Source organism: Phascolarctos cinereus, unplaced genomic scaffold (genome assembly GCF_003287225.1).
Source record: "Phascolarctos cinereus isolate Bilbo 61053 unplaced genomic scaffold, phaCin_HiC Scaffold_1;HRSCAF=81, whole genome shotgun sequence".
Taxonomy (NCBI): domain Eukaryota; kingdom Metazoa; phylum Chordata; class Mammalia; order Diprotodontia; family Phascolarctidae; genus Phascolarctos; species Phascolarctos cinereus.
Window position 1 is genome coordinate 200,474,320 of NW_027555514.1, and position 13,897 is coordinate 200,488,216.

The window sequence follows — 13,897 nt, forward strand, 5'->3', positions numbered from 1 at the left end:
ATAACTTAACCCTCTTTGCCTCAGTTCCTCAACTCTGAAATAGGGGCACACTGGAGAAGGAAATGGCAAACCACTCTAGTATCTTTTCCAAGAAAAACCCATGGACAAGAGGAAGTATCCACTTAAAAATACCAGTTTATTGTTTTTTAGTAGAACTTTTCTTTACAATCCCCAGTTCATATATTCCCACCTCTATGTGATTTCTTTCAGAGATTATTTTAAATGGAAGAAAATTTCCAAATACCTCTTAAAATTTTATTTGGTTAAATAGTAGAGTCTCTTGCATTGAGAATTAGTCTACATAGGGCTAAAAATTGTCTTCTAAGTTCAAATTGTTTAATTCCCTGCCCTGTTGTTTGCTTCTAAATCACTAGTTGTTCAGGAAAAGTTGTAAAGTGATATGAATGACTTGTGTCTTTTAAAAATATTTGTCTCATTTTTTCCCTTTTTTAGGTAAGGTACATTCAAGTCTACTTCATAAATACCCAGATGACGATCTTCTCATCCTAATAGTACGACTGTCAGTAATGATGGCAGTCATCCTCACAATTCCAGTATTATTTCTCACAGTAAGTTAAAGTCATGTGCAATCTGGGAAAAGCAAAGGTATTACCTTTTCATCTATATTTGGGAAACTGCCAAGAGGAAGCCACATTGGGTAAGATTCCTAGGCTATTGAAGTTGTAAGAGATAAAGGTTCCCAAGGGTGTTTAAGTCTATTTGGGAAAACAAAATTGGCAGATAATAAGTTTGCTCTGTAATAGATGATATTTCTAATATTCTGTCTATTCTCTATTTAATAGCAACTTTATTACATAAAGTAATTGGAACCAATGTCACAAATAATAAGACAAAAATGGAAAGAATAAAAGAGAAATAAGTTCTAAGTTTGGTATTCAGGGAAAATAAATATCTATTTACACACACACACACACACACACACACATACACACACATGTTTATAAACAAAGATGTCTTTAGTCTTAAGAAAATCCACTCTCAAATCACTAATTTTGAGCTACATATAGCAATAATTAATAGGAGCAGAGCCAAGACAATGGAGTAGCTAGAAAAAGTATAGTCAACTTCAACACAATTCCACAAAGATTTAGAAAATACTCCAGACTAAGTTCTGACCAGGAAATCAAAGAAAAAAAAATCATTGTAATTTTTCCAGCCCAGGCTGGCACGTGGAGACAGATAGAAAGGGCTGCAGACACTGAGGCCAGGGGACTAACCAGGAGCACATCATGCAGAATGCTAGGGCAAAAAGAGGTTCCAAATCAACACGAAGAGACACAGCTCTGTGTGAGATGAAGAAGGGGCGGCAATTGGCAACTTGATTGATCGCTACTCATTTTGGTTATTTATGAAGAGCAGATTAAAGAATAGATATACTCCTAGGGGGTGTAGTTCCAAGAACAGGATTGGTTATAGGCTTTAGGTTGAGTACTGAGAAAAAAGGAGGTTCAAAAACAAGCAACAATTGTTTAACTCTGATCCCAGGAGTGGAGAGAGGTCTCAGTTCCACCTTCCAGTAAAGTCTGAAGCCCAAAGGAATAACCAGGAAAGGAATCACAAAAGCCTTCAGTTCTGCAACTCAGGACCAGCAGAATTTTCCAGCTGGCTGATACTGTCTTATTCCAGCAATAGTCTAATGGAAATCCAATGAAAGACAAGCCCACAATCATGCTCCTCAGACCCAAAACTAGGTAGGAGGCTTACAGAGGTCCAACTATGAGAGCGGTGATTATACTATGTCCAGGATTAGACTACTTTGGGAAGACTGAAAGCTTGTAGGTCCCCAGCTGTCCTTGAGATCCTAGAATAATGTAACACTTAATACTCTAAGAAAGCAGCAAGGATCCGAGAGGATAAAAACTTAGCCTAGATATTCCCTCCAGAACTGTGTGCAGGGGTGGGGAACCTACAGCATCAAGGCCACATGTGGCTCTCTGGCTCTTCAAATGTGGCCCTTTGACTGAATCCAGACTTCACAGAAGTGGCCACATGGGGCCTCAAGGCCACAGATTCCCCAACCCTGGTTGAAGCACTTAGCCCTAACATAAAATCTGAAGTCAGAAATCAGACTGATGGAAAGAATTACCAAATTGGGGGCGGGGGGGGGGGAGAATTCTACCTTAAAGAGTGATTATGACAACCATAAACCTAAAGAGTGATTATGACAACCATAAACCCAGAAGAAGAGAAGGATCCCAAAATATCTGCAAATAAAACCTCAAATAAAAATATAGCTTTGTTACAAGTTTAACTGGCATTCTCAGAGGAAATGAAACAAGGGTTTAAAATAGGTGTTAAAAATAATTTTCAAAATAAAATGAGAGTGCTAGAGGGGGAAAAAAATTGAAAAAGAAGGGAAAATTTTGTGGAAAAAAGATTTGGAAAAAGAATTAATAGCTTCACAAAAATTTTATCCAAGAAACAAACTCCCTAAAGATTATAATGGACCAAATACAAGCTATTGACTCCATGAAACAATAAGAAATACTAAACAGCAACAGCAGCTTTGGGAGCTCTCAGCCCATGGACATGGAAGGGGGTGGGATTAGACAAGTGATTGGAAGGAAATTGCAGGGGACTTTTTGCTGGCACTGGTTTCAAGACTTGTTGCATTTGCCCATACACAGTTCCCATTCTAGTCCCAGTTCCAAAAGGAGTGATAGCACTTGTGACCATAAGGGAGAAGGGAATCCAGATATAGTTCCAGGTGAGAGAGGAGTGCTTGTGGTCACTCACAGCGGCATAGGAGCTCTGGTCTCAATGCAAGATAGAGGGGAGCACCAGCTATTGTGGTTGCAGGAAAGCAGGTCACAGACTTAGGGTCAGGAGGAGTGCTAGTGCCGGTGGATATAGGGCAACAAGATCCCTTCCTGGGTAAAGTCCAGAGCACAAGCCAGGAGATAACTAACCACATCTCTCCTTAGATCATACCATCTTGGAAGCACTGAAAAGCTATAGACACTCTGAGTTAACACTGAAAACAGCAGCAAGAAAGATCTGAACTTTGGTACAATGCCCCCTTTACCCTGGGAGCAGACTTTAACTTGAACACAGAGTTAAAAGTCAAGAAATAGTCTGGGGAAATGAGCAAGCAAACAACAAAAAAAGAACTGACCATAGCAAGTTATTAAAGATGACAGTGAAGATCAAGACACAAACCCAAAAGAAAACAACTGTATCAAAGTAGCTACATGCAAAGCCTCAAAGAAAAATCTAAATTGGATACAACCCCAACAAAAATTCCCAGAAGAGCTCAAAATGGATTTAAAAATCAAATGAAAGAGGTAGAGGAAAAATTGGGAAAAGAAATGAGAATGGTTCAACAAAATTATGAAAAGAGAGTCAATAGCTTGATAAAAAGAGGCACAAGAAAAACTAAAAAAAAATAACACAGTAAAAAACCAGAATTTGCTAAATGGTAAAAGACGTACAAAAATCCACTGAAGAGAAGAATGCCTTAAAAAGCAGAATTGGCAAAATGGAAAAGATAATACAAAAATTCACTGAAGAAAATAATTCCATAAGAAGTAGAATTGGCCAAAGAAAAACAGGTAAAAAACCTCAATGAACAAAAAAATTCCTTAAAAATTAGAATCAGGCAAGTGGAAGCTAATGAGTCCATGAGACATCAAGAAACAATAAAACAAAGTCAAAAGAACAAAAAAGGAAGAAAATATGAAATATCTCGTCAGAAGAACTACTGATCTGGAAAACAGGCCTATCCTAGAATAAAATTCTACTCATCTATTTGACTTTTCTTATTTATTTTATGGTTTTAGATTTATCTAGCTGTGATAGGGGAAGGTTGAGGTTCCCCACTGATGCAGTTTTATTGTTTATTTCCTCCTGTAGTTCATTTAATTTTTAAGTTGGTGTGTATATGTTCAGAATTGATAACTTACCTGTTTCCTTTTAGCAAAATATAGTTTCCCCAATTATCTCTTTTTAATTAGGTGTATTTTTGCTTTTGCTTTATCTGAGACCATGATTACTCCCTTACTTTTTTTAACTTCAGGTGATGGATAATAGATTCTGCACCAGCCCCTTATTTTAACTCTTTATATATCTCTCTGTTTTCAAGTGTTTCTTGTAAACAACATATTGTTGGATTCTTGTTTCTTAATCCATTCTGCTCTCTGCTTCCATTTTATGGGTGAGTTCATACTATTCACTTCTACAGTTATGATTACTAGTTGTGCATTTCCCTCCATCCTGTTTTCTTCTGTTTATCTTCCTCTTTTTATCTTCTCCCTTCTCTCAAATCTGTTTTGATTCTGACCACTACTTTCTTTTACCTACCCTCCCTTTTATCAATCCCCTCCCCTCTTTTTTCTCATCTCCTTCCCTTCCCTTTCTATTTCCCTGATGGGTAAGATAAATTTCTATTATGAATTGAGAATGTATATATATATTTTCCCTTTTTGAACCAATTTAAATGCAAATGAGGTTTGAGTGTTGCCCTCCCCCATCCTATTTTCCTGTCCACTGTAAAAACTCTTCCTTGTGCACCTCTTGTATATGAGGTAATTTTTCCCCCATTTTTTTCTCTCCCTTCCTCCTTCTCCCAGGGTATCCTTCTTTCTCACCCATCCATTTTTTTACATCATCCAAACATAATTTACTCATTCTTGCATCATCTTTCTACGTAGAATCCTCCTAATTGCCCTAATAATAGTAAAGTTCTTAGAAGATACAAGTTTCATACTCCCTTATATAAAGGTAAAGTTTAATCTTTTGAGTCCTTTATGATTTCTCTTTCATATTTCTCTTTTTATGCTTCTCTTGAGTCTTGTATTTCAAAGTCAAATTTCTATATAGCTCTGGTCTTTTCATCATCAAATATTCATTTTTCCCTTGAAGGATTATACTCGGTTTTGTTGGGTAGATTATTCTTGGTTGTAATCCCAGCACTTTTGCCTTCCAGAACATCAGATTCCAAGCCCTCCACTTCTTTAATGTGGTAGCTGCTAAATCTTGTGTAAGCCTAACTATGGCTCCACAATGTTAGAAAGTTTTATTTTCCTGGCTGCTTGAAGTATTTTCTCTTTGACTTGGGAGCTCTGAAATTTGGCTATAATATTGCCAGGGGTTTTCATTTTGGGATCTCTTTCAGGGGGTGATCAGCAGATTCCTTGATTTTTTAACCTCTTAGTTTGAGGATATCAGGGCAATTTTCCTTAACAATTTCTTGAAATATGATGTCTAGCATCTTTCTTCGATCATGGCTTTCAGTTGATCCAATAATTCTTAAATTCTCTCTCCTTGGTCTATTTTATAGTTCAGATGTTTTCCTATGAGATATTTCACATTTTCTTCTATTTTTTTTTCATTCTTCTGGCTTTGCTTTATTCTTGCTAGGTATCTCACAGATTCGTTAGCTTTCAATTGCCCAATTCTAATTATTTTCTTCTATGAGCTTTTGTATATCTTTTTTTTTCCACTTGACCAATTCTGCTTTTTAAAGAGGTCTCATCTTCAGTGAATTTTTGGATTTCTTTTTCTATTTGGCCAGTTCTGTTTTTAAGGTGTTATTTTCTTCAGTATTTTTGTGTCCCCTTTATCAAACTGTTAATTATCTTTTCATAATTTTGTTCCTTTGCTTTAATTTTTTACCTCTACCACTCTTATTTCCTTTTGAAAATCAAAATTTTTAAGCCCTTCCAAGAATTCTTTTTGGAATTTTGGGGCAGCTAGGTGGTGCAATGGATAGAGCACCGGCCCTGGATTAAGAAGGACCTTCATTCAAATCCGGCCTCAGACACATAACACTAGCCATGTGACTCTGGGCAAGTCACTTAACCCCATTGCCAAGCCAAAAAAAAAGAAAGAATTCTTTTTGGGCTTGTGTCCAATTCACATTTTTTGAGACTTAGCTTGTAGCTGTTTTGACTTCATTGTCTTCTGAATTTGTATCTTGATCTTCCCTGTCACCACGGTAGTTTTTTACAGTGAAGTCAAGTTCTTGTTGTTGTTTGTGCATTTTTCCAGCCTATTTCTTGACTTTAAACTTTATCTTAAAGTTTAACTCAGTTCTCTGCATATGGGCGGGAGTAGGAGCACTACGCCAAGCTCTAGGCTTTTTTGCACTGCTGTTTTCAGAGCTAGTTTTGGGAGGTTGAAAGTTTTTGGTGCTTCCAAGGTGATGTGATCTAGGGAGAAATGTAGTCCTGCTCAACTGGTATGCACTGTGGACCTTACCCACAAAGGGTCCCTATTATGTCAGGATTGCAATCAATACTACTACTCCAGATCTCCCCTCCACTGGGACTGGAAATGATGCTGTTCTTTAGGGTCCCTAGGGACTTCCATTCCTTCTTGACCAAAAATGCTCATCCCTATCCTCAAGTTATGACTCAGAAATAAGCAATGGAGTTGCCAAACAATTGCCTTTCAGGATTCCTGCTCCCTCTTGACAGAAAATGCTCCTCTCTATCCTTCAACAATGACCTAGAAGTGGATATAGACAATGGAGTTGCCAAACAACATCTGGTCTACGTCCAGGGGACATCTCTGTCCTCTCTGAGCAGTTGCCAGGTCTCCTTACCATCTCTGGCTTGAGAACACCTGAATATGCTGCTGCTTCTGTTGCCAACACCTAGTCCCACCACCGGTGTTTCATCCACTTGGACTCCAGGTCAATCTCCTCCTCCATGTCACAGATCTTTCTTTCTAATCTCCTATGTTGTCTTGGGCTGGAAGACTGTCTCACTCTGACCTTTTGTTGACTCGGCCACTCCAGAATTCAATTTGAGGCATTATTAAAGTTGTTTGGAGGGGAATGTAGAGAGAGTTCAGATCAGCTGAGCACATTGTCTACTCTACCATCTTAGGTCCATTCCTGGAAATTCCTTAAAAAAAATTACATATAATTAGGAAATATTTAATGAAGTAAAAATAATTTAAAAAAAACAATATTGTAAAGACAAGCAACCTTGAAAGACTCAGGGTCTCTGATCAATGCGATAACCAACTACTATTCCAGAAGATTCATGATGAAATATGCTACCCATCTCCAAATACAGAGATGATGGACTCAGAGTGCAGAATGAGACATACTTTCTTTTGGAAATCACCAATGCAATAATTTGTTCTCCTTCACTATACATGTTTATTATCAGTGTTTTGTTTTTCTTGCTTTTTTCAATGGTGAGGAAAGAAGGAGATAGAGTGGAGAAAAAACAGAACTTCATTGATTAAAAAATTAAATTTAAGAAATAAATAATAAAAATATTTTAAAGGCATGAGGGACTATCTTTTTTGTATTTGTACCCCCATCACTTAATTGAAATAATTAATAAGTGCTTAATAATGCTTGTAGACTTGTTAACTTTATAAATGGTAAAATAGTAATAACTTAGAACAAAACATACTAAATTTTTTTATATACAACTCAAGAATGGTTTGATTCATAGTTTATTAGATATCTTTTGTTCTAGAGACTCAACTTGCTATAGGTCTCTAAAATCTGTTGAAATTGTTATTATGGTTGTTATCACTATTATTTCACAGATAGAAAAACTAGGCTATGACCTTCAAAATAACGGAAAGATCTTGAAAATAAATGTACATTTCCTACTTTCTTTGAGTGTCCATGGACTTAAAAAATAACTTATAAGATTATCTTAAAAGACATAACAACTAATGTGAAATTTTTAGCAACCTTCACAACTAACATGAAATAAGATTAGATTGAAATTAACAAAACAAATGGTTAATTGCTTGCTTTAAATCTAGAGGAGAAATTCTCTGTTTCACTCTTCTAGTGAGTCTGTCCATCTGTCATCTGGTGTGATGCTGGTCAATATTTTTACCAAAAGTTTGGATGAAAGAAAAGATACCATGTTCATTTATTTAATGGTGATAAAAAGATGCAGGGATAATTAACATATTGAATGGCAATCAGGACCCAAAAGGATATTTTTGGCTATACTGATAGGCAGAATCCTATTCACCAATAAGATGAAATTCAATAGAGATACAAGCAAAGTTCCAGACTTAGATTCAAAAACTCAAATTCATAAGAATAATAGCATAGTTAATAAGATATATAGGTGTTTTAGTGTACTGCAAACTCAATGCAAATCAGCAGAATTAAGGGCAGCCAAAAGAAAGTGAAAATGATTGTAAGTTACAGAGCAATATTATTTCTAAAGAGGTGATAGTTTTATTATATTCTGATCTAGTCAAACCAAATCTAAATTTTAGTGTTCAATTTTGAATACCATGTTTTAGGAGGACAAGTCAGACAAGTCAGGGTGTTATCCTGAAAAGTGAAATCTGTCCTATCAGCTAGGGTGGCAAGACTAGACACTATGCCATGTGAGGACTGATTGAAGTATCTAAGGATATGTTGCCTAGCGAATACAAAACTTAGGGGAAACATAACAGCTATTCTTCATGAATTTAAATGATTATCATGTGGAAAAGATAGAAAAAGAGATAAATTTTGGTTCAATGTCTATTAAAACTTCCTAACAAGTAGAATCCAAAATGAAATGGACTCCCCTTCTCTATCACTGGAAGTTATCAAGAAAAGGCCAAATGCTTACATGTACCAGATCTAAAACTGTATTATAAAGCAGCAGTCATCAAAACTAATTGGTACTGGCTAAGAAATAGAGCAGTAATCAGGTTACAGGTCAGGAATAGGTTAGGTACACAAGATATAGTAGTCAATGACTATAGTGATCTACAGTTTGATAAACCCACAGACTCCAGCTTCTGGGATAAGAACTCACTATTATGTGAAAATGCTGGGGAAAATGGAAAATAGTATGGCAGAAAGTAGACACAGCCCAACATCTCACACCATATAGCAAGATAAGATCAAAAAGGGTACATGATTTACACAAAAAGGGTGATACTATTAGCAAATAAGGAGAGCAAGGAATAGTTTACCTGTCAGATCTATTGATAAGGGAAGAATTTATGACCAAACAAGAGACAGAGAACATTATGAAATACAAAATGGATAATGTTGATTACATTAACTTAAAAAGGTTTTGCACAAACAGAACCAATGCACCCAAGATTAGAAGGGAAGCAGAAAGATGAAAAACAATTTTTATATCCAGTGTCTCTGATAAAGGCTTCATTTCTAAAATATACAGAAAATTGAGTCAAATTTGTAAGAATATAAGTCATTCCTCAATTGATAAATGGTCAAAGGATATGAACAAGCAATTTTCAGTTGAAGACATTAAAGCTATCTAGAGTCATATGAAGTCAAATCAAATCATTTTTGATTAGAGAAGTGCAAATTAAAACAACTCTGAGGTATTACATCACACTCATTAGATTGGCTAACATGAGAAAACAGGAAAAAACTATGCCTAAAGGGCTGTAAAACTGTGACTACTCTTTGATGCAGCAATACTGCTACTGGATCTATATCCCAAAGAGATAATAAAAAAGGGGAAAGGACCCACATGTATAAAAATATTTATAGCAGCTCTTTTTGTGGTGACAAAGAATTGCAAATTGAGGGGATGCCCATCACTTGGAGAATGGCTGAACAAGTTGTAGTATATGAATGTAATGGAATACTATCGTTCCATAAGAAATGATGAATAGATGGACTTCAGAAAAACCTGGAAAGACTTGCATGAACTGATGCTGAGTGAAGTGAGCAGAACCAGAAGAACATTGTACACAGTAACAGCAATATTGTGTGATGACCTACGTTCATAGATAGCTCTTCTGAGCAATGCAATGATCTAAGACAATTCCAAAAGACTCATGTTAGAAAATGCTGTCCACATCCAGAGAAAGAACTATGGAGTCTAAATGCAGATTGAAACATACCATTTTCTCTTTTTTTGTTTTTTGTTTTTCCTTTCTTGTGGTTTTTCCCTTCTGTCCTGATTCTTCTTTCACAACATGACTAATGTGGAAATATGCTTAATATGATTGTACATGTATAGGCTATATATGCTGTCTTGGAAAGATGGGAAAAATTTAGAACTCAAAATCTTATAAAAGTGAATACTGAAAACTAAAATTAATTAATGAAAAAGGAAAAAATAAAAAGGCCAAATGATCACTTGTAAAAGATGCTGTAAAGGAGAGATCTGTTCAGACAGAAGCTCAGATGACTTCTGAGGTCCCTTCCAACTCTGATATTCCATAGTTCTGAGATTCCCCAAATGTAACAGTTTATTCATTGTAGAAAATATTTGAATGTTATATGCTATCTACTGACAGAATTCTTTGCTTTCTTTTCCTACAGTCTCGTGAATCTCTGGCTGAACTACTTAAGAAAGCATATTTCAATTTAAGCGAACGTATTGTGATTGCTGTGATAATCTTAGGTTGTATCAACCTTTTGGTAATCTGTGTACCTACTATGAAAGACATTTTTGGAGTCCTGGGTACAATATGGCAATTTTATACCAATTGTTCAATAACAACTTTTAGGGAGTTTAAATTCCATAATAACAGAAAACTGTTTTTTTGATCACTTTATAGGGACAACAACTGCCAATATGTTGATCTTCATTATTCCTACAATTCTGTTTTTAAAAATCACAAGCCAGGATAGTGCCAAAAAAAAAGAAAGAATTGGGGTATGTTTTATGGCTGCTATTTATTTATATTTTTCATTTTGTGCATCATTAAAACTTACCAAACAACTAGTTTGGAAAATACATAGTCATACTGAAAATACGTTGTAAATTACTATTGCCTTGATGGGATGCACAGCACTGATTAGTCAAGTTAAAATAGAACATCATTCTTCTCAGTTCCCTAAGAAAATGTTTATTAGATTTAACTTACATTATAGGGAAATCATCCACGTTAGTCACACCTCTTTATGTATCTATAGGGCAATACCTAGTTCTAAACAACTTTAGGACAAGCCATCTCCATGAGGATACCTCATATAGCCAAAAGAACATGAAGTTATATGACTTAAACAAAATATATGAATTAGTTAAAGCAATCTTCCTATGTTAAATAAATAAATAAGATAACTGTCAGTAAACCCATTCTTTGATGCCTTATTGTGGCATGAAGATGACACTGGCTATTAAAAGGCTCTGCTAGGAGAGCCCAAGTTCTGACAGGCAGGTGCTGCCAATTTGGAAAGAATATAAATATAGACAAGGAAAGGAGTGAATGATTGCTGTCTAAGGACAAGCTTGCTAAATTCAAAACATTGACCATTAAATAGGTTTTTATTCTAACCATGGCAGCTTATAGAAACTGTCTGCTAAAGTGCAAAGATATGATCTTCATTGGTAGAAGAAATATCCACACTGATAAGACCATAGGTCCTTAAAAATTTAAGGAAGTAGATTGACAAAAGTGCTTTGGTATAACAGGCCTGGATTCAGAAACTACTTTTCTATATTTGGGAAGCTTGTTTCCAAATCTGATCAAGTTCAACGGCATCTTTAATTTCTTATACTTGGATACTAGACAGTAAAGAAAGCAAGTGTGCTGTGGCTGCTACAATGAATATCTTTTGGAGCACCATTTTTGTTATCCTGAGAAAGGCTTCTCAGGTTCTTTTCCAACTAGTGTAAACATGGTGACTACATGTGTTACCTGAGATGACAGTTATCACAAAATGAACGCAGAGCTAGCTTCTTTGAATGAATCTACACTGCTATTCAAAATAAATTAATAGTACACATTTCCACATGTATTTGAGAAACATTATCTGCACTTGATAAAATATGACACTTGTAGCTAGATCCCTAGCTACTTCTTGTCATTGGGTCTTTCAGTCATGTCCCACTCTTTGTGACCCCATAGATAATGGGATTTTTCTTGGCAAAGATAATGAAGTGATTTGCCATCTCTTCTTTTTCCCTTTTTTTTTCTTTTTTTTAGGCATTTGTGGTTCAATGACTTGCCCAGGGTCACATAGCTAGTAAGTATCAAGTGTTTGGTCTGAGGCCGGATTTGAACTCAGGTCCTCCTGACTTCAGGGCCAGTATACCCTGCCATCTCTTTTTCTAATGTGTCTCCATTTTACAGATGGGGCAAATAAGGGTTAAGTGACTAGCCCAGAGTCACAAAGTCACAGAACTAGTAAGTGTCTAAGCCCCAGTTTGAATTAAGATCATCCTTACTCCCACCCAGTGCTCTATCCACTGTGCTATCTAGCTGCCCCTGGCTGCTAAGGACTTAGGACTTACTAAGTAGTAGTTAGTGAGGAAAATGTAAGAGTTCTAATAGAATCCATCACTGATCTTCTTCAACTATTAGTGACCTCCCTCCTCATCTCCCTTGTACTTATTTTGTTTATTCTGTGTATATTTAGCTATATAAATGGTGTCTCCTCTATAGGATGTAAGCTTCTTCAGAGTAAGAATTGTTTCATCTTTTCGTATTTGTATCCCAGTGCCTAGAACAGTACCCAGCACATTTATAAATGCTTTCTGATTGATAGATTGATTTAGCATCAAATTGAGTGGAGATTAAATTTTTAAATGGTGTAGGTGTGTTATCCATAAATCTTGTTTATCAATAAACAACTTTTCCAATAAAAACTGACTGCTTGTATTTCTTAACTTTATTCACCCTTCCTTCTTCCCTGACCAGAATTGCTCTCATCCTTTTCCAGTTTTTCATTTTAACAAGGAAAAAGCAAGATCAGGGAACAGGGAAAGTATTCTTACTTTAGCCAAAATATTTATTTTAAGAAAATACCTAAAATTTAAAAAATAAAATAAATTTAATTTAATTTAAAAAATAAAATCACCTAAAAACATGTGCTTTATTTTCCTCCCAGGCTATTTCTCTCTTAGTATTAGGAGTCATATTCTCCACCGTCAGCATTCCTTTGGTCATCTATAATCGGGCAAATTCTGAAGATAAACCTGAAACATAATGAGAGCACTCTACATTTGGAAAAATAGTATATTTTTGTTTGCTGCTTATCCAACTTGCCTTCAATCAAATCATCTTCTCCATTGCTTTGTTTACCAGTTTACACAGTGAAAAGGAAATTGTAAACAGTTGAAAATGTATAATCAAATACTCATTTAAAATACAGCTATATCCCTCAGTTGTTTGGAATCACTTTAAGGATTTTGTCGTTAGTTTTTATAGAAAATTTTATAGAAATTGAAAAGAAGAGAAAGGATTTCTGGGGGTTCCTAGTATTTGTATGTGCAAGGCAAGAGCAATAGTCTTCAGTGGGCTTTTGATGCCTTAAGGGCATTTCTTATAACAGGCTGACTTTCTAGTGAATCCCCTTTCTTTTCTTCCTTAGACTCAAAGCAAAATTGGCTTCCTGCTGCTTTTTTCCCCCTCCTTTTCCATAAGGACAAAATACGGTTTTGACCCTGTCCTCTGGTCTATGAAGCACACACACGCGCACACACACACACACACACACACACACACACACACACACACATCTCAGGTTTCCTAAGAATTTTTTTTTATGGGTGTACTATGCTTTCTCTTCCTATGCTTTCCCTTCTACCTTTCCTTTTTCACTTAGACTCCCTAAGAAAATACATAGCCCGTATAAATAATAATTCTATGTTCTAAGTTTCACAAAGATTATAGTAAAGCCTTGACCCAGCTGTCCTGAATAGTTTCTTTTTTTCTACATAGTGGTAGTTTTATCATTACGTATGCAAAAAAAAATCATGAAAATCCAAGATATTAGCATATGTTTTATTTTCCTTTTTAAAATTATTTTTAACACCTTAAAAAAATTTTTTTTGAGTTCCAAATTCTATCTCTTTCTTACCCCTAATCCAGCTTACTGAGAAGGCAAGCAATATATTAATTACATATATGAATTATGTAAAACATATAGCCATATCACAAAAAGGAGAGAAGAAGAAAGTGAGGAAATTATCCTTCAATTGTACTCAGAGTTCATCAGTTTTTTCTCTGGAGGTGGGTAATA

General features: G+C 35.6%; 1 protein-coding gene across 1 annotated transcript in view; it reads left to right on the forward strand.

Annotated features, from left to right (window-relative positions):
- SLC38A1 (solute carrier family 38 member 1) overlaps positions 1-12,952 on the forward strand; it is an 84,474-nt gene extending 71,522 nt beyond the window's left edge. Inside the window, exons 11-14 of the mRNA XM_078150127.1 lie at positions 454-569; positions 10,250-10,391; positions 10,489-10,586; positions 12,764-12,952. Coding sequence (XP_078006253.1) covers positions 454-569; positions 10,250-10,391; positions 10,489-10,586; positions 12,764-12,862 — 455 coding nt within the window. The 3' untranslated portion in view covers positions 12,863-12,952. The remainder of the gene's footprint in view (positions 1-453; positions 570-10,249; positions 10,392-10,488; positions 10,587-12,763) is intronic.
- Positions 12,953-13,897: the final 945 nt, after the last annotated feature.